The 24526-nt window shown below is 33.4% G+C and overlaps 1 protein-coding gene across 2 annotated transcripts in view; it reads left to right on the top strand.

The window, feature by feature from the left end:
• Positions 1–24526, top strand: part of DMD (dystrophin) — a 2089898-nt gene that overhangs the window by 1393426 nt on the left and 671946 nt on the right. For both annotated transcript variants that reach the window (XM_011378471.2, XM_011378473.2), the window contains exon 49: positions 18189–18290. In XM_011378471.2, the coding sequence (XP_011376773.1) occupies positions 18189–18290 (102 nt within the window). The remainder of the gene's footprint in view (positions 1–18188; positions 18291–24526) is intronic.

Raw genomic sequence — 24526 nt, 5'->3', positions numbered from 1 at the left:
ATCCAATGCCTCCCATTTTCTGATCCAATCCTGACCAAAACAGAGAACAAACAAGAAGCCCACTACCACTAGGGGACAGAATCTGCAGCTAGCGTTACTGCTCGGTGTATGGTTTCTGGTTCATCTTTGGTGATTTCAGTTTCTCCATTTTCACTGATCCTGTCTCCTACTCACAGCCTGCCATACTACCTTTCCCCTTTTTCTGCCCTCCAAGAAAACGTTTTCTTAACCTCAAACTACTTGAAACCTTAATAAATGTGTTAACCCATCAATTCAGTTGGTAGTAAAGATGTAGAGGGGGTGATCTTCAGGTCCTGATTCTATCACACAGTGTATTACAATCTCTTTGTTTCTTTTCAACTTCAGATATTATACATCTGCCTTCTATATAACTTTATCTATGTTGTGAAAAAAATTCTTAAGTAGACTGAATCCTAAGATGGAGCCCTTCAGTACGTCACTAGAAACCTTCCTCTATGTTGACATCAATTCAACCATCAATTTCCTTTGGCAAATGTTCAATTAATTGCCAAGCTCTAATTGTTTTATTTCCTACTCAGTTCATATTGTTGCATTTTTCCCACATTTTTATGGAGATTTTATCAAATATATTGCTGAAATGCACATGAATTTAATTTGCCTTTATCCCTGATCAACCTCTTTAGGCAGAAAAAGACATGAGGATAAGCTAATGAAATTTCTATTCATCTAATAAACTATTTATTAATTAACTACAATGCCCTACTATGTTAAGTGGCCCTCAGTGTCAATTTGCTTAGAGGTGAGTTGATGTATAAATATACCTCAGCGTACTACATGCAATCAGTGCAGAAACATTTACAATGCAGTGTAGTGAGTACACTTGTAGGATGCTGTGATAGCCCAAAAGAGAGATACCCAACCCAGCCAAGGTACTGTTTAGAGCACAGCTACTAAAGTGTGATTCCTAGTCCTACAGCAGCAGCAGCAATAGCAGCGTCACCTAGAAGTTTGTTAGAAATGCAAATCCTTGTGTTACTCCAGAGACCTCCCATATCAGAATAGATGGGAGTGAGATTCAAGAATCTCTGTTTTAACAAGCCCTCCAGAAAACACTTTTACTTACTAAAATTTGTAAATCTCTGGTCTCAAGAAAGCTCTCTAGAGGATATGATGCCTGAACTTGGTCTTTAAAAGTTGAGTGGGAATTGATAAAGTGAAATGTATGTAATGGAATGGAAAAGAGTTCCAGATACGGAAGAACAGATACAGGAGTGATTAATGACATGAAGTGTGGAAAGAAAAATATATTCAGTGATGACAAAGTGTAGCTCAGTTTTGGTGAGTTTTGATGCCCCTTTAAGGAGCTTAGACATTTCCTTTGAGAGATGTGGGTATCGATGAAGAGAGGTGACTGGCAAACTTCCAAATTTGAGGAATGTAGTACCAAAAAAGAGAATGTAGTCAGGAGATTACCAAGGTACTTGAGGAGAAGCAGGTGAGGACTAGGTGAGGACTTTGGTAATAAGGATGAAGAGGTGGAAATAATTTAAAGAACTGTTTTTCAGGTTGTTGCTGGTGACCTACTAATGAGTTATGAAATCAATGTAATAGGTAAAATGAAATAGAATAAGATAGTATAGGGTACATAGAACACAGTACAAATTATCACATTATATTGCATATAGGATGGGTAAGTACTATCTTGTCAAATTTGTTTTTGTTTAGATTTTATTTTTCTAATTTTTTATTTTTTTTATTTTCAATTATAGTTGCCGTACAATATTATATTAGTTTCAGATGTACAAAAGTGACTATTCATTTATATAACCTACAAAGTGATTTCCCCGATAAATCCCGTACCCATCTGACACAGTACATAGTTATTACAGTATTACTGACTATATTCCTTATGCCCCAATTTACCATCTCCATGACTATTTTGTAACTACCAATTTGTACTTCTTAATCCTCTCCCCTTTTTCACCCACCCCCAACCCGCCCATCTGAAAAACCTCAAAATGTTCTCTGTATCCATGAGTTTGTTTCTGTTTTATTTATTTAGTTTGTTCTTTAGATGCCACATGTAAGTTAAATCATATGGCATTTATCTTTATCTGACTTACTCTACTCAGCACAATAACCTCTATGTCCATTCATGTTGTTGCAGGTGTAAAGATGTCATTTATTTGTTTGTTTATTTATTTTTATGGCTGATTAATATTCCATTGCATATATGTACCACTTCTTCTTTATCCATTCATCCATTAATGGACACCCAGGTTGTCTTTATATCTTGGCTACTATAAATAATACTGCAATGAACATATGGGTTCACATGTCCTTCAGAGTAGTATTTTGGGTTTCTTTGGATGAATACCTGGAAGTGGGATAACTGGGTCCTTCCTTATCTTTTGTTATAGCCTTTGTTTTAAAGTCTATTTCATCTGGTGTAAGTATTACTACACCAGATTTTTTTTTTCATTTCCATTTTCAGGAAACATCTTTTTCCATCTCTTTACTTTTGGTCTGTGTGTATCTTTCAATCCGAAGCGAGTATCTGGTAGGCAGCATATGTAAGAGTCTTGTTTTCTTATCCATTCAGCCGTGCTATTTTCAATCGGGGCATTTAATTCTTTTTCATTTGAAGTACTTGTTGATTGATATGTAGTTATTGCCATTTTAGTATTCATCTTTTTGATACATATTTTTTCTTCTTAAAGAAGTTTCTCCAACATTCCCTGTAATATTGGCTTGGTGATGATGGACTCCTTTAGCCTTCTGCCACCCAGTTTCTCTCCCCATAGGTTTTCAAGGTTATCAATTTTTTCAATAGCTCTCCAAGGATAGGATGTGAGTGTGTGTGTGTGTGTGTTTATCTATGATTCTTTCCTTTTCTGGTCTTCTCTAAAAGAAAAAGAAAAGATGATAGAATAGTATAAACATTGTTTCTGCACTGCTTTTTTTCTCTAGTGATGTATACTAACAATTATTTTATATAATGGCACTTTAATAGTGTTCTCATTTTTACAGTTGCATACTATTGTATTTTAAGGATGTATCGTAATTCATTTAACCAAATTCTAATTAATGAACATTTAGTTTGTTCTCAATTTTTGTTCCTGCTACAATATGACAACATATAACTTTATGTTCATGTCATTTCACACATCACAAGTATATTGACAAAATAAGTTCCTACAAGTAAAATGATTGGGTCAAAAAGGCATTTGTTATTTTAGTAAATATGGCCAAATTGCTCTTCATTGAAGCAGTCCCATCAATAATATGAAGATTATTTTTTCTCCACACTTTTGCCAGCTCAGTGAGTGTGTCATCAACCTTTTTGATCTCCACTAAGCAAGAAGAAAAAAGACATCTCATTGTAATTTTAATTTTCATTCTTCTTTTGAGTGAGAGTGAGTTTTTTCAGGATCAAAAAGTGTTTCAGAATCACTTGTATTTCCTTTTCTGTGCACTATTTGTTATATTCATTGCCAATTTTTTGTTTCTATTAGGTTATTGGCGTTTTCTTACTCAGACAAAAACAGTCTGAAACTGGAAGCAAAAATGTTTATTTACAAGTGTTCTAATGAATGTTTCTTATTACAAATAAAATCTCGTCTGAAAATATTAAAACAAACCTTTGAATTGCATAGGAATGGTCTTTGCCCTTCTTAGCAAACAATCCTATACAAAAACTCGATGTGATGACAAATTTAGAGTAAGTACAGATTTAATTTTTAAAATTTTGGAACAGATATGTAAATATTTACTTTCTTTTTCTATCACTCTAATAATATATAATGGCTATGACAGAGTTCGTCTTTTCAAACCACCTATATTAGCTGACTTCCATTCTTTCAGAATACTTCATTAACTGAAGAAGGCTTGTGCCTTCTCCCTGCATTGCATTTTCTAGCCAAGTCTTAAATAACTTTTTGGAAGCTTAAAATGTCATTCCCACACCTAATTTTTTCTTTTGAAAATCAAAACTGCACTTTTCCAATTTTCCAGACCACCCATGGTGGTTTGCCATTTGATTTGCCAGTTTTATTAGTGTCCTGGGATGTAATTTATCTAGATCAAGAGAGTTAATTCTGAGCAGCTGGGGACTGCCTAATCTTTTTACCCATTTTGGCATCAGTTCTCTCTCATTGCTATTTGTTTTATTTTTTTTGCAATCAGAATATCATTCCTCTTGACATACAAGAAACAAATCCAATGGGAATTAAAGAGTTCCCACTTTTATTTTTCATTCACCAATATTACATCATCTTCAAAAGCAGACCTTTCCTTTCCTTGATCATTCTATTGCTCCAAATAGATTAAAAAGCCATTTTGTCACCCTAAATTTTTTTATACTTTCTTGAAATCATGCTTTGACTGTACTGCAGTTTTCATTTTTACTTAGAGATCTGCCAAGATCTCTAAGTAAAAAGCAAGTTTATATAATAATACTTTGGAGTACATTATATGAGAACATCAGAAGCAATTTTATCATTATTTTTAAATTTTTCTCAAGAAGAAAGCTCTGCCCTGAATACGGATGCCATCTTTTTCTGAGTATGTGTGTAGAAGAAAGATGGGAGCACTTCCAATATTTTTCAAACAACCTCTGTTTAAGTGACTGAATGGACCACTTAGTTTACCCAACTATATTGCTCATGGGGTGACTTTGATTGGCAAACAGAATACAGGGTAGAACAATGGAAGTTCAATGAGGAAGGTTTTGAACTTGCAGTTTACCACCCTTGGTGGCATAGGTGTTGACAAAAAAAATACCAGGCTGGGATATCAAATATATTCAGTAATACTGCGCACTTGCATTTTGCAATACTCAAAACAGTGCCATTTTTCTAATCTTAACTTCAAAAAAGATACGAATATCTTTCTTATTTGTCTGTCTCAGAAAATCATGCCCATGAAGATATTTATTTTATTGAAAGATAAATGTTAAATCCATAAGTATGAAAATGAATTAAAATTCTGAGTTTAACACTTACACATTCCCAATTCTAGTATATACTATCTAGAGCCATGCTTCTCAATCTTTAATATGAGTAAAATAAGCTGAGGATCTTGTTAAAATTCAGTTCTCTGGTGATACTGATGGTCTGAGAACTATACTTTGAGAAACACTGTCATGAATTCTTAAGTAGGCAAATAGTCATAAATATAAATATGCAAGAGGAATTGTATAGACATGTCTTGGGGTCAAATACTGATTCACACAAATGCAACTTCTTTATTCCTCACTGATCATAAACTTCCCCATGTTGGGTGGCGAGACCAAAAAAAAACTTTCTTTTAAACCATTTTACCAGTCTCTTTATATGAGTTGGTATCTCTTGGATAAATGGTCACTCTTTCAGATTTCTTTGCTCTCTTCCTGCTCTTCTCTAGGATGACATCTGGATTGACAGGGGAGGGAAAATTATATGGCATACATGACTTAAGGTCCCCATTCAGGTCTCTATACTCTTCTTGAAACTCTGGTCTCTTCAGCAGTACCCCTTGTCTACCTAACGAGTGTCTACCCTACTGACTTTGTGGCTGTGAACTTGTATTTTCATCAGGAAACGTATCACTAAACTAACTACATTGGTTGCTAAAAGAATCCTTAAATCTCTGCATTACTACTGAAGAACAGTTAAAATTCTAAATACATAATTATGATACCTTTAAAAGTAAGTATGACTACCATTATGGATAAGGATGACTACCAAAAATTTATAGTAACATAAAGCCCCTCAATACTTTTGGAAGGGGTAGGGGTATGGATTTGGCATTACAGATAAAACATTGTGGGAGAAACAAAAGCAAGAGAAGCTATGGCCATAATCTTTATGATTTTATTTTAAAAGGAGATGAAAAGACAAATACATAGCAAAAATTATTTAACACTAAAAAAACACTTTAGGGGATACTTATTTTAAGTAAAGCTATTTTACTGTTTAACTTCCATCTCATAAACTTATATTCATTTAAACTTCTGTTTATATTTGAGAGTTAAAAAATGTACCAAAATGATTGGTGGAAATAATTTAAAGATGAATATCTCTAATGAAACTCTATAGTGTTATAAAGATAAAGTTTTAAGAACTACTTGTAATATTTAAATTCAGAATAAACCTAGATTTTATTAGTGGGAAACATATCACAAGTCACACAATTCTTCCCAGAGAAGACATAACCAAACTTTGTGCACTAAATTTGCTTAAAAATGCCATAGCAATATTTCCTCTTAAATATACAGTTTTGTATCCTGAGATTTTACTTATTTTATTAATTTCTTTGTCATTGAAATAAGTATATTATAAATCTAATTAACAAATACAATTCTATGTTGTATAATATAAGTACTCCTATTATCTAATAGACAAAATTAGCTGATGTTATTACTTTAATCCATTGTACTCTACTTAATAATTACCTTTGTGTTCCAAATACTTCCAAATTGCCACATATCTGCTGTTCTCCTTGTCGCATCTTTCTCTCATTCTTCCTGGCTCTCCTTTGAGCAATAGCATTAGTGTGACTAAACTCATTCATTCACATATTGGAAAATATGTATACATAATATATGAAATTATACATATTGTGGAGGATATCAAATACTTCAATATATTTCTGATATATATTTTGAAAAAGAAACACCTTAGTTGTAAATTTAACTACTTATCACCCATCGTAAATGCATTTAATTTGCTCTATTTCTAAAACAACATATATTAAAAACTTAGAGTTTGCATGCCCAGTATTTCTGAAGCCATAGCTTCCAACTTCTGATTACTTGGTTGCCACTTTTAGACATAATGAATATTCAGTAATTACTGACCATAAGAAGGCACTAAGTATATAGTTAATAAAAACAGCCATAATATTTAACTTGGACTATTTTAATAATAGTTTTAATTTTAAGGTTTAAAAAGCTCAAAATGCTTTTATAATAACATTATATAACATGGAAGTCATTAAAATGAGATTGATTTTTTAAAATTAATTCTATTAAGCATTCAAAAGGCAAAATATGAAAGAACTGACAAGAATGTGTAGGATATAACTAAAAATTGACCCATGAAATTATAAAACCATGTGTGCATACTTTTAATGTTTAAGATTTTTAAAAGAACTTTTGTGAATAACATGTAGAGAAAATATAGATAGACAACTTTGTCTTAAATTATTTGATGAAATAGGAGATAAGAAGCACAATATTAATAATTCATTATAATATTTATTACAGTATATCTTCTAGTATTAGCATGCTAATAAGTATTAGTGATTTACATAAGTGGAGAGATAACACAAATACAAAATTATGCACACATACTCCTGTGCTTCACTTCAAACTACACAGATGTTATCTGAGACATTATACTGTATATTCCATTATATCTGCAGTCAGAAGATAGAGACAGTATTCTTTTATTATTTTTAATTCTTCAATGAGTCAGTTATGAATAGAAGCACTAACATTGCTTATATTTAATTTGGATAGAATTTTGGACCTACAATATAAGAACAATAATTTAAAGTGGCTTTAGAGAAATTATCTGTTAAAAGTATTTCTGATTTAAATAGGAATAAAAGAATCAATAGGGTTGAGATTAAGAGTGAAGGAACATTAAGTTGTTTCCAGATTTTTACTAATGTTAACAATGCTGAAAGAACATTTTTTTATAGATCTTCTCATAAATCCATTTGATAATAACTAGAAGGAGAATTGCTGACTCATTAGAGTAGTCACATCTTTATTATATATTGTAAATTACATTCCACTAGCAACAAGAAATGGCATGGATTTGTTATTTTAATTTGCACGTCCCTGGTTGAACGGATTTTCATTTTCATTGATCATTCAGATTTTTTTCTTCTATGAGTTGCCTCTTTGGATAATTTGCCCAATTTCTATTGGATTATTTGCTTTTTTATATAAATTAATATGAATTCTCTGTATATTCTGGATTTTAGAAGTTATATGCACCTAAAATAGAGGTCTATAATTCCTTATCCAAAACCTTTTTATTGACTTTACAGAAGACCAATGAAAATGTTCACTTAGCTGCAATGGTAAAAATTATAGAGTTACAAGAGTATAAAAATTAAATACAACAGGCTAGATGAAGACCTGAGACCCAAAATGAAGACTGACATGTTATGTGAACCAAAGAAAGAGCTATATTTCATCATACATTCTTTTCCCTTAATTTCAGAAACCCTCATGTTCACTTTGTATTCAATAGGTGTTTAAGGAAAAGCTATTCAAAAGAGAAACCTTGGATGTTTTTGTTGCTGTTTTTGTTTTTAACTCAAGTTTAATTTGGTATCCATTTGATTGCTTGAGTTTACAAGTTATGGAAGAATTTAGAAAGTGTTTAGATAATGACTATAATTTTGGTACAGCACTTAATAGTAAAAAAGCAAAGCATCTTTAAATTTATTTGGAGTGTGTCAATCATGAAGTCAGAAATGAATTGCTCTTTGCTTTTAATGAAAATTACTCTACTTGCTGTTTTATATTTACAAGAGAAACTTCTAGTGTTTAGTAATACTCACATTGTTAAATAAATACTCTCTATCAAGACTTTAAGTACTACTTCCAGTTACCTAATGACTTAGTTCTGTATATCTGTTTAAAATTATGCAAATATTACTGGCCAAAGTGAATGAGCACAGCTAGAAAAAGATTATTCAGTGACATGGTGAAATTACTTTCTGTTATCTATGCATCTCTATTTTATAGAATCCAGTTTCTCTTAATCCCTTTGGGATATATAAAGCAGTGTTTTTAGGAATAATTCAGCCAGAAACTAAAACATACCATTATGGTTAGAGTTCATGAGAACCACATTCAAATGTGGTTTTAGAGTCATACTGTGCATTGTAGTGCATTTGAAAAAAAAAAAAAAAAACATATAGACAGATGGCATTGCAAACAATGTTCCATACAAGAAAAAGAAGAGAAAAGTATTTATATTAAATAATACTGTTTTTTGTACACTGCTCAGGTAGATCATGAGAAGACAGACATTTTTCATTCATTCGTCCATATATTCAATAATTCAGTGGTTCTCAACCAGGAGTAATTTTATTCTCCAGGCAAATTTGTCAATGTCTGAAGATATTTTTGGTTGTCACAACTGAGGGAGGAAGAAGTGCAACTGGCATCTCGTGGATAATGACCAGGGATGCTGCAAAATATCCTACAACACACAGAACAGCCTCCTACAAAAAGAATTATCCAAACCAAAATGTCAATAGTGCTGAGGTTGTAAAACCCTAATTTAAAATAAAATTATATGTTAATTAAAACTACTTTGTTCTGGATCTAAACCCTGTGATTCATCAAATAAAACTTAATTATATATTTGTGTTATTTGTAAACAAATCCATAGAACCTATAATGTAATAATTAAGTAAGCACGATCTGCATTGTACAGACCAGTGTTCAAATCTCACATCTACCATTTGTTAGCTTGTGTCTGAGGCAAGTTCCCTAACCTCTCATAACTCTAGTTTTTTTCTTTAATCTGAAAAATGATGATAATGTTTGCTTAAAGGCTGTGCAGTAGAGATTGAGATTAATAATTAAGATTTACATTAAATACATAGCAGGATATTTATACTTAGTAAGTTCTCAATAGATGGTAGCAGTTAGTGTTATCTTTGCATATACTAAATTATTAGATCCCAACCTGCTATGAATATCCTGGTCACATACCATATTTCACCGTTTCTAAGATACCATTAATTAGAATATATATCATTATTTTATCTGTCACTAAGAAAAAAATGCTGCCAATTAGACCCTGACACACCATCATTTATAAAATGTGTCCCACTTTTAAAGCAGTTAATCTGTGGAAATACATTGTAGGCCTTTTATTACTATTACTATTGTAAAGCCCATCTGAGACTCTTCTTAGGTGAAAGTGAGCAAGATTACCAGTATTCACATTCAGTGTCAAATTCCCTTAGAAGAATTCAGGAATAGAAACATAGCTTCCCGGGAAGGAAGCATCAAGCGTCTCCCGTCAGTGGGATTCAAAGGCACAGCAGTCTGTGCAGCAATCACAGGGCTATCCGAGAGCCATTCTCTGCAGCAACTACACACTCCCAGATGACAGCTCAGGTACAAAGGAAAGAGACTCGCATAGAAGTGCTGGGTCAACCCTGGCCTGGAAGCCTCATGTACCACCGGAGCCAATGTCTTATAACATAGAGTTTTTAAGATCCGTGAAAATTACATGCTCGGTTGTAAGAGTTACTATACTCGAAGGATCCCCAAAATTATGGCTTTCCATTAGACATTTGTAGTTTATCCACAAAACTTCTAAACCAGGTATAATTTACCAATCAGATTTTTTTTTTATCAGAAGCAATGTTGCCTACTAACATATCTGACATTCCAACTTTATCATATTTTCAAGGAGAATACAGCCAGAAGATTCTTCAAAGGTCAGATTCTCATAAAAGGTACAAAATATGTTGTTAACCCTTTATCCACAATATCCATCATTTTTATTCATTTTATAATTAAAGATAATAAAACTCAGAGAATTTAAGAGACTTGTCCCAAGCCATGAATTAATAAACCTAGAACCCAGATATTCTTATCCCTAATCTGATTACTTCTAGCACTGTAATACACTAAAGCAGGAGTTAGCAAACTATAGTCCAAAGGCCAAATTCTGTACACTACCTCTTTTTGTAAATAAGATATTATTGGGCACGCTCATTTGTTTATTGCCTGTGGTTGCTTGCATGCTACGATGGCAGAATTCAGGTATAACAGGAACCATATGGCCCACAAAGCCTAAAATATTCACTGTCTGGCCCATCATAGAAAATGTTTATTGAGTCCTGTTCTAAAGTATAATTATTGTTTGACTATCTCTATGATCTATATAAGCAGATAAAAGGCAAAATAGTTTTATTATGTTTTTATCTGTAAAATATAACTACCAATGTAATTTCTCTGAACCTGAAAGTTTTTAGAGTCACTAATCCCAAACCTAACCATTTCTCTAGGTCAGTGATTGATTAGCTTTTCTTGTAAAGGACTAGAGAGCGAAGGCTTTAGACTATATTTTAGGATTTATGAGCCGTATGATTTCTTTTGCAAATAAGCAAGTCATGCCAGAATTGGAGCTTAGATAGCCAGGCTCAAGAGCCCACATTCTTCACCACTAAGGACTTAGGAATGTAGTAAAAGCACCAATTTCAATAAATGACTCTGCTTAAAGCACTGTCCTATGTTGCTATTAAACTAGATGGGAGATTTAGTCCTCATTTAAGAACTGTATATATAAAGATTTTCAGAGTAAGTGCATCAGGTTACTACAAACATGTACTTCCCTCCAAGCGATATAGATTTAACCTAACCCCCTTGGGAATCTGCTCTTTCTACTATCTGTGGTCTTTTAAAAAATAAGTTGGCTCACATCTCTTCTCTACTGAAAATTCTTCTACGGTTCTTAATCTCACTCAAATAACAGCCAAAGTCCTCACACAGCTGCTCTGTAGGACCTACCCACCCCAACCCCTATGGCTTGCTTCCAGCTACCCTCCCCTTACTCACTAGGCTCCGCTCACCCCAGCTTTCTTATTTTTTTAATTGAATTAGTAAGACACTTCTGCCCCAGGGCCTTTGCACTTGCTGTTTCCTCTGAATGGATTGTTCTTCTCTGAGATAGCTGCTTGATTTATTCCCTCACTTTCTTCTAATCTTTATTCAAATACCACCTCCTGTCTTCCCAAACCCCGCACGAATGTCTCCTATCCCCACCTGATGCTTTATATTTTTTTTCTTTAGCACTTTTAACCCTCTGATGTAACATAATTTCTATTTTACTGCCCATTGTCTCCATTAGAGTGTAAGTGTCACACGAACAGAAAAAGTTTGTCTATTTTATTCAGTTATATATATCTAACACATAAACAGTGTTTAGAACAGAAGAGGTGCTTTTATATTCAGTAAGTATTTACTGAATGAATGAATACGTTGTTTTTTTTTTTTTCAGTAACATTTTATTTGCCAAAAGAATTCTGCTACCCAAAAGACTGAAACCCCTTCATTATAAGTGGAGGGCCTCTAAGAGTGGCTTCTGGGTGTCAGTTTTATTTCTTGATGGTCACACCTATGTCCACCCTTTTACTGGCCTTGAACATTTTAAGTATGTACCTTGGTAGATTATATCTTCTCAGTTATATCTCGATTATATCTTGCCCTTGAATAGCTCAGAATGGAAAGAGAGAACCTGTCATTCTTTGTCAGTCAGCTTGGCACATACTTAGCAGCATGCAGTTACAGTGAAGGAGAGCTGCATTGCCGTAGTCTAGCAAACCTAATTGTAGATAAATAAAAGAACAGTCACCCAGCATGAGGGGAAAGAGAAAGAAACTCAAGTGCACAATGTTGTGTTTTTCCATTCATCAGCCTTCATTTGTCAGAGTCTGCCTGACAATCTAGGCCAGAGAAGTCAGACTCTAACACAATATTGATTCCATTTCATTTTTCGTTTCTTGCTACCCTTTTTAGCAAACAGTTTGTATGTGGAATGAGAGATGGTGCAGTCGATAGATGTGACTGGGGCACATTTATTTTAAAGGACTACTTTGTTTTTGTCATTCCAAAAAGCCATATATTTTTGGTTTGTTTGATTATTTGTTTCAGTATAATGTTGTAATTGTCAGCTCCTGCTGCAGTAACAAACAATCCTCAAATCCTAGTGATTTATAAAATAAACATATTATTCACTCACATGTCTACAGATTAGCTGAAGCTTTCTTTATACTACAGGTCAAGTTCAGGTTTTCTCATTCTAGGCTATGGATCTGCTCCAAATGTCTCCTCATTCCAGAACTCAGGCTCAAAGTGTAGTTCCTATATGGTACATTATTTATTATTCACTCATGGTGGAAGACAGAAACTACAGGTACTAGCAAATCTTGAATTACTTTTAAAGACCCAGCTCAGAGCTGTCATACAGTTACTTCTGCCCATAGTCCATTGATCAAAGTAAGGCATTGGTCAAGCCCAAAGTCAATGGTGAGGAAAGTGTATTCACTCACAGGGCAGCCATATTTACAGAATCAAAGAATAATAACTAATAAATGGGTCACAGTATTCACAAATACCTTAGAATTTAATTGATTCCAAAATGCTAGGTGTTTTTACGTTTCAACATCTCTGAAATTGAGATATATCCCACATTGGTGTCTAAAAATTCAAACTGCTTTTTTAAAAAAACTTTCTTAGCAGTTCATAAAATAATACTATTCCTTACAATCCATGATATCATAGATTTGATAGAAAGAAAAAGTATCGATCGTGATAGCTGACAAAATAGCCAAATGGGAGGAAATACTCTTTATAAATCAGGAAAGTAAGTTAATAGGCACATATGTTTGCTAAGGAAAAAGTTGTCATATTTATCTTGAATTTCTTTGTTTTTAGTAGCAGTATACATATCTTATTCAGAGATGAATGGAAAACGATGCATTAAGGGTAAATCTTGTATCTCTCTGTTCATATATTCATATATATCCATTTTTAAAACATAGATTTGTCATTGTGTGGTGCTCCTATGAGAATCTAATGCCTGATGATCTGAGGTGGAACAGAGGTAGTGATGCTAGCCTAGCACTGGGGAGCAGCTGCAAATACAGATGAAGCTTCTTTCGCTCTCCCGCAACTCACCTCCTGATGTGTGGCCCAGTTTCTAAAAGGCCATAGACTGGTGCCGGTCCATAGCCTGGGGGTTAGGACTCATGGTGTGAAAGATTCCTTTTTCCTCTGGTTCCTCTTCTACTTCTGTACCATTTCTTACCATTCCCCTACATGGGATCTCCATGCTGCCTCTGGTTTCTGTCTTTCATACTCCAGACTCACTCTTGCAATACTTTCTATCATCTATCCTTTTGTCAACCAGGTACATGAGCTGCTTCTGTTCCAAGCCTTCATTCAAGCCTTTCTTCTCCATGAGGCTTGTCCCTATCCTCTTGTTGTCTCTCAAACATTGAACTGATCAGTTCTTTCTATGTGCCCCATTGTACACTGTGCTTTGCTGGACATTATACCTGTTTTACTCTAAGTTTAACATGAGAGTGTTTATATCCTTCACAAGGGACTACTTTATGCCTCAGTATTTGCAGTAGCTAAACAAGACTTTGAAATAGAGTAAATATTCAATAAATGTTTATCAAATGAATGAATGAACAAATGTTGAAACATACATGAAAAGGCTGTTTATTTCCTCCTTATATTGTGATATATATGTACACATATATATATACACACAGATATATGCACACACACATATATACATATATATTCGCATTTTCTAAGGTTAGCAATAAGTAAAATGGCAGAAATGTAAATTTAAAATAAGAAAGGAAAACAAAGCAAAATGTATCTCCATTATACTATCCTTAGGAGCATCAAATTTCTAATGAAAAAAAAAAAAACATATGCACAACCTCAGCCTAATATTGAATTAGAAATATATTCAATGAATCAATTCTTAGAAAATGCAAGTACATATTAATTTACATATGAATTGCTACTTTCACCCTCAAAGATGTTTATTCTGTTTTTATCACTATTACTTCATTGCTTGTCAGACCAGCAACTCCCCAATATTAGTAATGCTATTTAATAAGAAATAAATAAGACTGGAGATGCTTAGAGAGTTACTTCATTTCAAAAACCTATCTGGGTTGGATTTAAAAATACACTGTGTTATTCTTTTAGTGAGTATTAATGAAACCTTACTCCCTATTACCTAATTAATACAAAATTATTTTCTTAAAATTATGCATGAGATTGTAGTGAACTGTCAATACTATGATGAAAATAAAACTAGTCACATTATAAAGGTCTTAACCGCTGATGTACAATCTTACATCTCAGAGTACATATTAAGAATAAGACAGGGAAAAAAACCTAAATTGAAATGTTCTATTATTAGAAGTAAGATTTTTTGTTTGAAATTCCATGAAGACTTTCTTGTCTGAATATTCTTTGAAGTTGAACACTTTCTACATACAAAAACTGGCCACTGTAATTAGCTCTGTTTCCATTTTAGTAGTGACCTCCTTCACCTTATCTTAAATCATATAAAGATGTAAGGCCATTTGTGAGAGAAAAAGGGTTACTCAGACCAATTCTCTGACCTGGATATCATCAGTCTGGCAATCATAAACCCATAAAAAGACACCCTTGGAGCATTTTAAAGGCTATGTAAGAATTTATTTCCTTTTCTGTGGAAAGAGACAGGATTTTCTCTCAATTACACTCTGGAAGGACATTATAGAATATATTGGAGTTAAAGAGGAGAAAAAATTAACATGATATTGAGAAATTTGCCAATTTTAGTACGTGCACAAATATATAGTATACAGCAGAGTAAGGGATGAAGTAGAGGTTTAGAGGCACGCACTTTCTAGTTATAATCTCAACTCTACCATTTATTTGCAAGCTATGTTGTCTCGGACAAACTGACCAAATATCCCTCAGTTTCAGCATCTGTAAAATCAGGTAATACTCTTTCCGTAGGAGTGTGTAAGGGAAAAAGTTGTATGAAACATGCAGTGTTTGACACATAATAAACTTTTAGAACTCTAGTTTGTTAATATTACTATAGTAGTTAATATAATTATAGCAATTTGTTAGTATTTTCAGCATCGTTAAGGATTTCAGCAGCATTTTCTTAACTTTGCACAGTCATTCTGTTTGGCTGGGTTTTGTTGTTGTTTGTTTTGCTTTGTTTTTCAATTTTTCCATGTAAAGTTTTAATTTAAAAATTTAAAAATTTATTTTATTCATGCTTCCATTTTTTCAGGATGATTATTAGTTTCTTATAGGGTATTTATTCACACTAAGAAAAAATATACTAGAGAATATTTAATTGAATTTAATTGGCTATACTACAGTTCATCCATCAAGCAATAATATTTGACCCTGAATAACTAACTGACCTATCTTTTTAACTGATAAATTCATACTGCAAATATAGTGAGGTAAATTATAGAAATTTACCTTCAAAATGGTCTTTCTATAGTCATTTTTCAAAGATGTAATTAGAGGTCTAGTTCTCCAAAAAAGTGCCAAGGAGAAGTAACCACAAAGAATTTAGAGATGATCTTGACTTCTCTCACCCAAAGCTCTATTTCTGTAGAACCAAATGTAAATCCCATCCAGGTACTTAAACTCTGTTATTTCATTGAAGAATGAAGAAATGACAGTCATGGTGATAGAAGGACATGCTAATAGGAAACATTTATATAAAGGGAAATGATGTGACTTTGCAATGCTCATTCATCAGAGGACTAAATCTAGGGCTAATTTGGTGGCCTGAAGGAATATTTCACTTCCTACAAATGTAAAACACAGACATTTCACATGGCTTGCCACCTTTTCCTCAGTCCATCTAGCAAGCGCCTGCTTAGAATTCAAAGCTCTAAGTGAATATCTGGGCTTCCTTAATGTCAGCCTTCTCGTTGTTTCTGTTCATTTGCCAATGAAAATTTCCTGAATTAAGATCTGTATGTTCATTTCCTAAAGGAATTCCTTGTGATATCAAATGCAGTCTCCTAACCCTGTCTATTTGCCAGTGCCTCCTGAATTAGCACCATTCTTTCCAATCTTTGCAATTATTTATCTGCAATTGAAGACTGGGGCAGGGAGACAAAGCTGTTAGTGTTAATTATTTGGCTGCATACGTGAAACATTGGTAAAATTATTAACTATTTGTGGTCATTTTTCTGAAGGTATAGAATTTACACTGAGTGCTCTTATAAATAATTTTAAAGGAAGGAATGCCCAACCTTTACAAAGTACACTCAGAATTTGACCCTGTTACAATTTTACAACAGTTTTTAAATCACTTTTAGAGTTTTTTATCCTAGCAAATGAATTAACACTTATAATTTTAGATTTGCTTCTTCCATAATTATTGCCCCTAAAGTTGGTGTGTGTCTTGCACACGTACCCTTTAAGGCACAGGGTTAGTCTTAATATTATGGATACTTTGAACCAAAGTGCTTTCCTCCCACTGGTATTTATTGTAATAAGAACTGAAGAAATAACCCCTCTCAAGAGCTTGTGCTGAGCACCCATAAGTTGCAAGACACCCTACTATGCCATTTATGATTATAGTAATGTGGGATCAGAGGACTTCCAACTCTGATGGGCTAAGAGAGGACAGGCACAAACACAGTATATAAAGGAAATAGTGTCATGAAGACACATACACACAGCAGTCCTGGGAGGCTACAGGATAGGAGAGGGAGGAAGAGAGATACAGGTTAATCAGGAGTTGCTATCTGGGGAAGATTGCCCAGGCCCTGACTGACGCCTGACATTGATTAATCAATACTCCATCCTAGTGTTTAACAAGTGTTCTGTCCAAAAAGTCTTCTGTAATATTTAACTTCACTTCCTTCAGCTTCAATTTATGCACATTTCTTTTGTTCTCTCTTCAAGAGATCTAGACAGCAGCCAGTAACAAAGCACTTTATATTCATATATCTGAAAAGGTTTCGAGGGAGTTGTTTTTATTTTTTTTTTTTTATTTTTTTTTTTTAGTCATACTTCAGTCTTCTCCAACTAAGGAAAAACAAGTTTCTTAAAATGATTTAATCATTTCTCAGGTTTATTTCATCTGACTGCTTAATAATTAATAAGCCTTGATACTGTGCTTTATGTGTTTGTTCTTTGGAAAGAAACTTAATAATTTTGACAGTGATGTGGAAAAAATTATTTGGTTTCTTTTTCAAAACAAATCTTGCATCCAAAGCCCCAAAGAGAATCCTGTTAAATAAGAACTTTGTGAAGCAAACTGAACATTAGGATTACTGAGATTATTGATGCTAACAATTATATTAATCCTATTTATAAATCATACTTTTCATTATTGCATTTTAAATGTCTGACAAATAGAAAGTTAATGTCTGTGTTTCTGTATAGTAGTATTACAATATAATTTAAGAAGATTTTGGATACATTTTTCAAACTTTAATGTATTTTACAAAGACCTCTACTTCTTTTCTCTGTACTAAAAGCTACTTTTTCATGCCCCTGTGTACCATGCAGGAATTGATCTGCAATACATGTGGAGTCTCCAAGGGTATATAGTTAAATTTAGTAATTTTATTGCTAACTGTGAAGTTAATCTGCACTGTATGTGTTCTTTCCCCAGGAAACTGAAGTAGCAGTTCAAGCTAAACAGCCGGATGTTGAAGAGATTTTGTCTAAAGGGCAGCGTTTGTACAAGGAAAAACCAGCCACTCATCCAGTGAAGGTAATGAAGCAACCACTAGCAATATCCATTACCTCATAATGGGTTATGCTTCCCCTATTGTACATTTGCCATTGACGTGGTCTATTTATAATCAATGAAGTAACTTGTAAAGAAATATCGGTCATACTGTAATAGCAGAGGCAGAACTGCCTTTTTGATCAACGTATCCTATTTATATATTGTGATCTTAAGGCTATTAACAAGTCATTGCATTATAAGACTCATTTCTGTCCTGGTGCACTGCTCTCAATACAAAAAGCAGTCCCACCTTCAAGGTAGATTAAATTCTGTGAGGCTTTATTGCTTTGCTTGCCAGCCTTGATGCTTTTCATATTGTTTGGCTTAATTCAAATCAAGCTACTGCATCATACTGTCTGTCTCCAACAGCTGTAAAAGAATCACAATATGGTCCGTGACCTTTCTTTTCTCTGTTGCTCTTTCTTATGAAAGAGGACTCGGCATTCGGGCTTCAGTACTTTATTGGGTCAAGAATTTTTAGCGAAATGTCATGTAATTGCTTCTCATTTTGCTAAAAAAGCCGGCCTTGGAGAAAGCTTTCTACCTCTTTCCTTTCCTCGTGTGCATTTTGAAGTCTAGGACACATGTATTCACAGGCTATTACATGAGAAATAGAAAGCCAGCTCAGTTTTCAAAAATAGCTAATTAGTGGCTTTCATTTGCAAATGTAAGTCCAGCGATAAATAGACATTAGATACAGGTTACCTTATTTTGTGTGCCTGACCAAAATTATAATGGCTCCCATTATGAGGAATGTTCCCATGAGCCTGTAATGGTGGCTGTTTATAGATCAGCCCTGGTTTCTCTAGCTAACGGTGCAGGCTGAGATTCAGAACCTCACCCTCATGTTTAAAACTGCTCTGAAACAGTGAGGGTCAATAATCTCATTATACAGAACTAGTTTGTCTTTGCAAACATTACCATGACTTAGACTCTGTCTCTAAAGTCACCGCTTATGTTTGGCCCAAGCTGCATTTATAGAAATTTGTTTGTTTTCCTTACAGCTTACAAGGGGCTTTGCCTTAGGTAAATTTAAAGTTTTTGCCTAAATGTAACATCCAAACACCAGATGCCTAAACGGGCAGGTTTCTCTGTAGATATAGATAGGCATTTACTCAGGAATACATTACTCCACTCTTAACACATAAAAAATAATACTAATTTGCATCCAGTTCCAAGCCTGGTATGATAATTTTCATAAAGTCACAACATGTTCAGTATTAGGTAGAGGAGCTAGAGAAGGCCCTGATAGCAGCGAATTTTAGTATTTCCGCTGATGCTCTAAAGAAAGCCGGTCCTCAAGCAGACACCTTTATGTTACGTTATGTTTACGTTAACAGAACGACTCCCAGGACAAGCACTAAAACAAATGGACCATTTCTTAGGTCTACTCTCTCTACTCTTGCTTAATCCTTAAGGACTCTATGCAGGGTTTGGTACAGTTGTTGCAGATTACAAATGTGCATTTAAACTGCTTTTTACTTTCGAGCCTTTGTAAAAAACAACAAAAAAGGAAAAGTCTTGTTTGAAAGTCAATGAGAAAATTTTTGTTTTCATTGTATATAAACAATGTGCCGGTTGATACTAATTTATTGCGCCTTCACTCATACCCTCAACACCTCGGCCACTTTGAGATCAGAACTGAGATCTGCCATATCTGAGCATAACTAGTTTCTACTGTCACATTAATGATGTGCAAAAGGAATTACCTTTCTGAAAACAAAGAAAGCACAAGGAGGTGTTAACTTTTACTCTCTTTCACATCCCTTAAAGCCACTTTGTAGAATCAGCACTCTTCTTTCCTTCTTTTCCCTTTCCCTCCTTCCCATTTCCTCTCAAGTCAGCTCATTTGGTTCGTGAAGGAGAACTTAAGTAAAAACTCATTCCTGTTCTACCATTTATCCCCTGGGTTAGAGAAGATTAAATATATCAAATCAATAGTGACAAACGGGCAAGATCGATGTGAGAGATTGGGGCTATGGAGAATAGTTAACTCACGTGCAACTTTTGACATAAGCCCTGATCTTGGAAACACCTGAAAATTAGCTGGGGCTTGTGGTAGCCTGAAACATTAGAGGCTCAAAAATGACCTCATAGTTCAGAACATTGAACCTAGCAATACAAGGCTGCAAGCTGTGGGGACTATTTAAATCTCCTTATGCATCAAAAACATCTTTGTAAAGGTTAGGGATGATTTTTCTGAAGGGTGATCCATTGTTCTGATTGTACATAAGCAAAGCCTCTTTTCAACTTTGATTTCATATATCAAAATTTTTAAATTGTACTATTCCTAATGTCTTTTTGCCTTAACAGTCAGGTTAATAGAAGGGAAAAGGGGTCCAGTAGCTTGCAATACATTTTCATGAAAGAAGTTTGGTTTTGATTGGGGAGGAGGGGTACATTTGAAAACTATAACAATTATGAAGAACAAAGTCGTATTCTTAAAAAAAGAAAATGCAAATTTCTCATGTATATATATATATATATATATATATATATATATATATATCTGAGCGAGTTTTTAAATGGATAATTAGTATGTCCACTGCTTGCAGATGTTTTAATTAAGGTCACATCAGAGAATGATTCTGTTTCTTAGGAAATTAACTGTCTATTGGCATGTCCACATTCTGCATCAGACAGCCTGTCTATTCAGCTCCTATGCTCACTTCCAAAGCTGAGTCCCATTTAGGAGCTGGGCTCATCCTTGTTGAGTATGTTTTCCCCTTTTTCTTCACTTCATCAATTTCTCTATGATTTCTTTAATTTCCAAAAGTGGTAAATTTTTAGTTTATTTTTTGTCATCCCTGATTAAACAACTTCTTTCTTATTTTCTTTGAGGACTTCGTGTTAAGGGTCAAATATATATTATGAGATAGTTCTACTAGTGACATAAATGTAAAACTAGCTCTCTGATGCAAAATTACTGGAAAAATCTTTGAACAGTATGACCAAAGATATAAGCATCTTTGTTTCTCTCTCTCCATATGCACATACACACACTTTTATATTGTTCCTTTATCTTAACTTCAAAAATTTTTGAAGATTGGTTGGATGAGTTAGATAAATTATTTAACATTTTGCTTAAGTTCTACCTTTGGTAATACTATTTTATGATAATACTGTTGATGAAATTATTTTTAATATGTTCCATTTTCTACAGAGTAATGACTCGATCTCAATAGTATGCAGTTCAGCAGTTTAAAAGCAACAAAAACAGCTGCCATCAGTAACACTATTGGCAAATGCAAAAAAAAAAAATAAGCCATTTGTTATTTGGTTTTTAAATTTTTTTTTAATTCTTTTGAACTTAAGCATTTAGATGACATTTTCCTTTATTCATACTCATTCTTTAATGTGGAACACTTTCTGTTAATTTTTTTTAAATGTGTGCACATATTTTGAAAACTTATATCACTTTCCATATATCAGAACTGAGAGTATTAATGAAATTTTAAATGTCTCGGTTACTTGCTGAAGTGATAAGATGAAACCGGTTGATTTGCTTTGCTAACTTTTTATATTATCAAAATAATCTTGCTAACATGAATCTAATAATATATTTTATTACCGTTCTTAAATTATTTTTAAATGTAACAGAAAAAGTAAGGTGTTAGGAGCCTTCTGTGTTTGGCCAAAAAGTTCCACCTCAACCTTTAACACAAAATAATTGCTATAGACAAATGGTCAAGAGAGCAATTATAATCTTCCAGGCATCATTTCCTCAGATATAAACTGCAAATTGACAGCATCATTAGTCATTTTCAATTATAGTCAATCACAACCAGAGATGTTTCATTTCCCCAGCTGTTTTGTTGTTAATTAACTAGATTAGGCTGGTTTTTTTTTCTTCTCAACAAAGTTTGCTCTACTGCCAATATCAACATCCTAACATTTCTAAGAACTTTCTTAGGGTTTATTTTTTTTCCCGATAATTTTTAATATATTACTCAAGAGAAGTGCGTCTGAAGATTTATGTACATGGTATCGCAGGTCAAGTGTGTCTCTTTAGTCAAAACATTGCCCAATTACATATTATAATTATGACTTTATTTGGATTTTATAAATCAGGCATATGATCTCATTTACCTGGTGTAGCTTTTTTTGTAATATCAGAAATCAATATAGAGATAACGGAATAAGTCTGTCTCCTCAAAATGAACAGGTCCATTTTGACTGACATTTGATGAGCAATGATAATTTAAAAAAAAGTTGAGAAAAGAATTATAGAAAAAAAATAACAATATTAGAGATTTCATAATTTGCTGACATAACAAATGTTAAGCACATATGCTTGAATGTAAGTAGAACCCTCACTTTCCCATTGTGAAGATAAAATTTATAATAGATTTTTGAGCAACTTATAGATAAAACCATTTAGGAATATGTATGAGATTGCCAAGTATCTAATTATATTTAATTGCTTAATTGAGTAGCACTTCCATATTTGAAATCTCACATTTTATAAAACAACACAAATTAGAAATATATAGCTTTTGCCACATTTATATTTTATGAAACAAGTTCATTTATACTCTTCATATGTGTGTTCCAGAATTCCAAAGCTTGCCATCTTCTTTCTAAATTATTTGGAATATGGCACTGTTTGAATCTCCGTATGATGCCGTAAAAACTCTCTGTCCAAAGACTATTTAGGAGCATACCTATAATCAAAAAGTTAGGATTATTTAGTTTACTGTAGCGAGAAAGAAAGCTCTCCAGAAAGACTGTGGAGCATTTTAATCAGAGGGCACTGGAAAGAGCTACTTGTAGGGTTTGGCTGGCTAGATTATTCCAAAGAGAAAATAGGGAAGTGGAAACTATTTCTGGATTAGATGTTGTCAAGAAACAGATGATGTGGCGATGGGGCATCTTAATTTTTATCTAGAAAGTGAGGGGATTAAACCAGGACAGAACTGTCGCTGTTAAAGGAGCAGTGTCTCATTTTAGTCATTTTTGTTCTGGCAGAGTGGCTTTGTCTTTGTCTCATTTCAAACATGGCTCTGGGGTGGCCTTATCTCTGGCTGGTTTATTTTCTGTGACTATTTTATGTTAATTTGGGACCATCATGTCTATCTAGCTGCCAGTTACCAACAGGGCCATTTTTCAGTTCCTCGATGTTGTCACTGGAATTTTTATCTCCAACCGCACTGCCCATTCACAGAATATTAAGGGAGATATTTTTTTCATTTTTCTTAGATATGTATTACTTATCACCCCATCAGAATAACTTGTTATTTTTTTTTAACTATCTTTAAAAGACTTTTTTACAGTGGCCTTCACCATGTTAAGTGTGAGGTTATACTCTAGGAATAATTGCTAATGGTTAATCAACTTTCTTTACTTCCTTTATTTTCTTAACCAATTCTGTCAGATGACTTTAATAAGCATCCTAAAATTCACATCTCTTATGGTTATTTCAGGCTACTGTGCAACTTTATTGGTCAAAATAAAATAGTTAAGATACAAAAGACATTACAAAGCTCTACTATGAGCAGACTCCTTTCTGAGGAAATATTTGGAGGTAAAGTCTCAATTTAGACGTACTCAGTAGCTCATACTGGAACTGCGCAAGCATTTTATAGATTTAACTTCCACCCCTGGTCCTCAGCTGTATTAATTGTCCCTATAGGGACAGACATAGAGACATAGATGTTTCAATTACAGTATTCATATACATGTCTGTGTATATAGAGCCATAGGTGGATTCAATTATTCATATAACATATTAATTGCATGCCAAACATGGATACAAGAGGAAAATAAAAGATTTTTAAATTTCAAATATCCCAAACTCGGAGTTTAAAAATGTGTTCCATTTTAAATTTAAAAAAAGGAAAGCTATATTTAGAAATCATTTTTTCTTATAATTAATTTCTGTTCTTTATAAAGAAGAAATTTCGCATTGTTTGATATAATTGTCTTAACATTTAATTACCATTTCCAAGCAAATTATATACAATAGGAAATAATACTCAGCCACAAAAGTCCCCTATCATAAAACTAAGTTTGCCATTTTAAAAATATGATCTTGAAGTTTCTCCTTTTGGGCAAAATATGAATCCGCTATGATTGCTGACATTTTAACTCTTGTAAGGAAAGCCTGGAATCTGCAATTTACTTAGCGTTTTCAAAGTTTTTGTCTATTTATTTAAACATGTTACAGATGCTTTATTTTTAATATTTTTTAAAATGTTCAATTACAGTTGACATACAAT

This window comes from Pteropus vampyrus, unplaced genomic scaffold (genome assembly GCF_000151845.1).
Source record: "Pteropus vampyrus isolate Shadow unplaced genomic scaffold, Pvam_2.0 Scaffold340, whole genome shotgun sequence".
Taxonomy (NCBI): Eukaryota; Metazoa; Chordata; class Mammalia; order Chiroptera; family Pteropodidae; genus Pteropus; species Pteropus vampyrus.
Note: the sequence above shows the minus strand (reverse complement) of the source record. Positions and strands in the feature narration are given on the sequence as shown.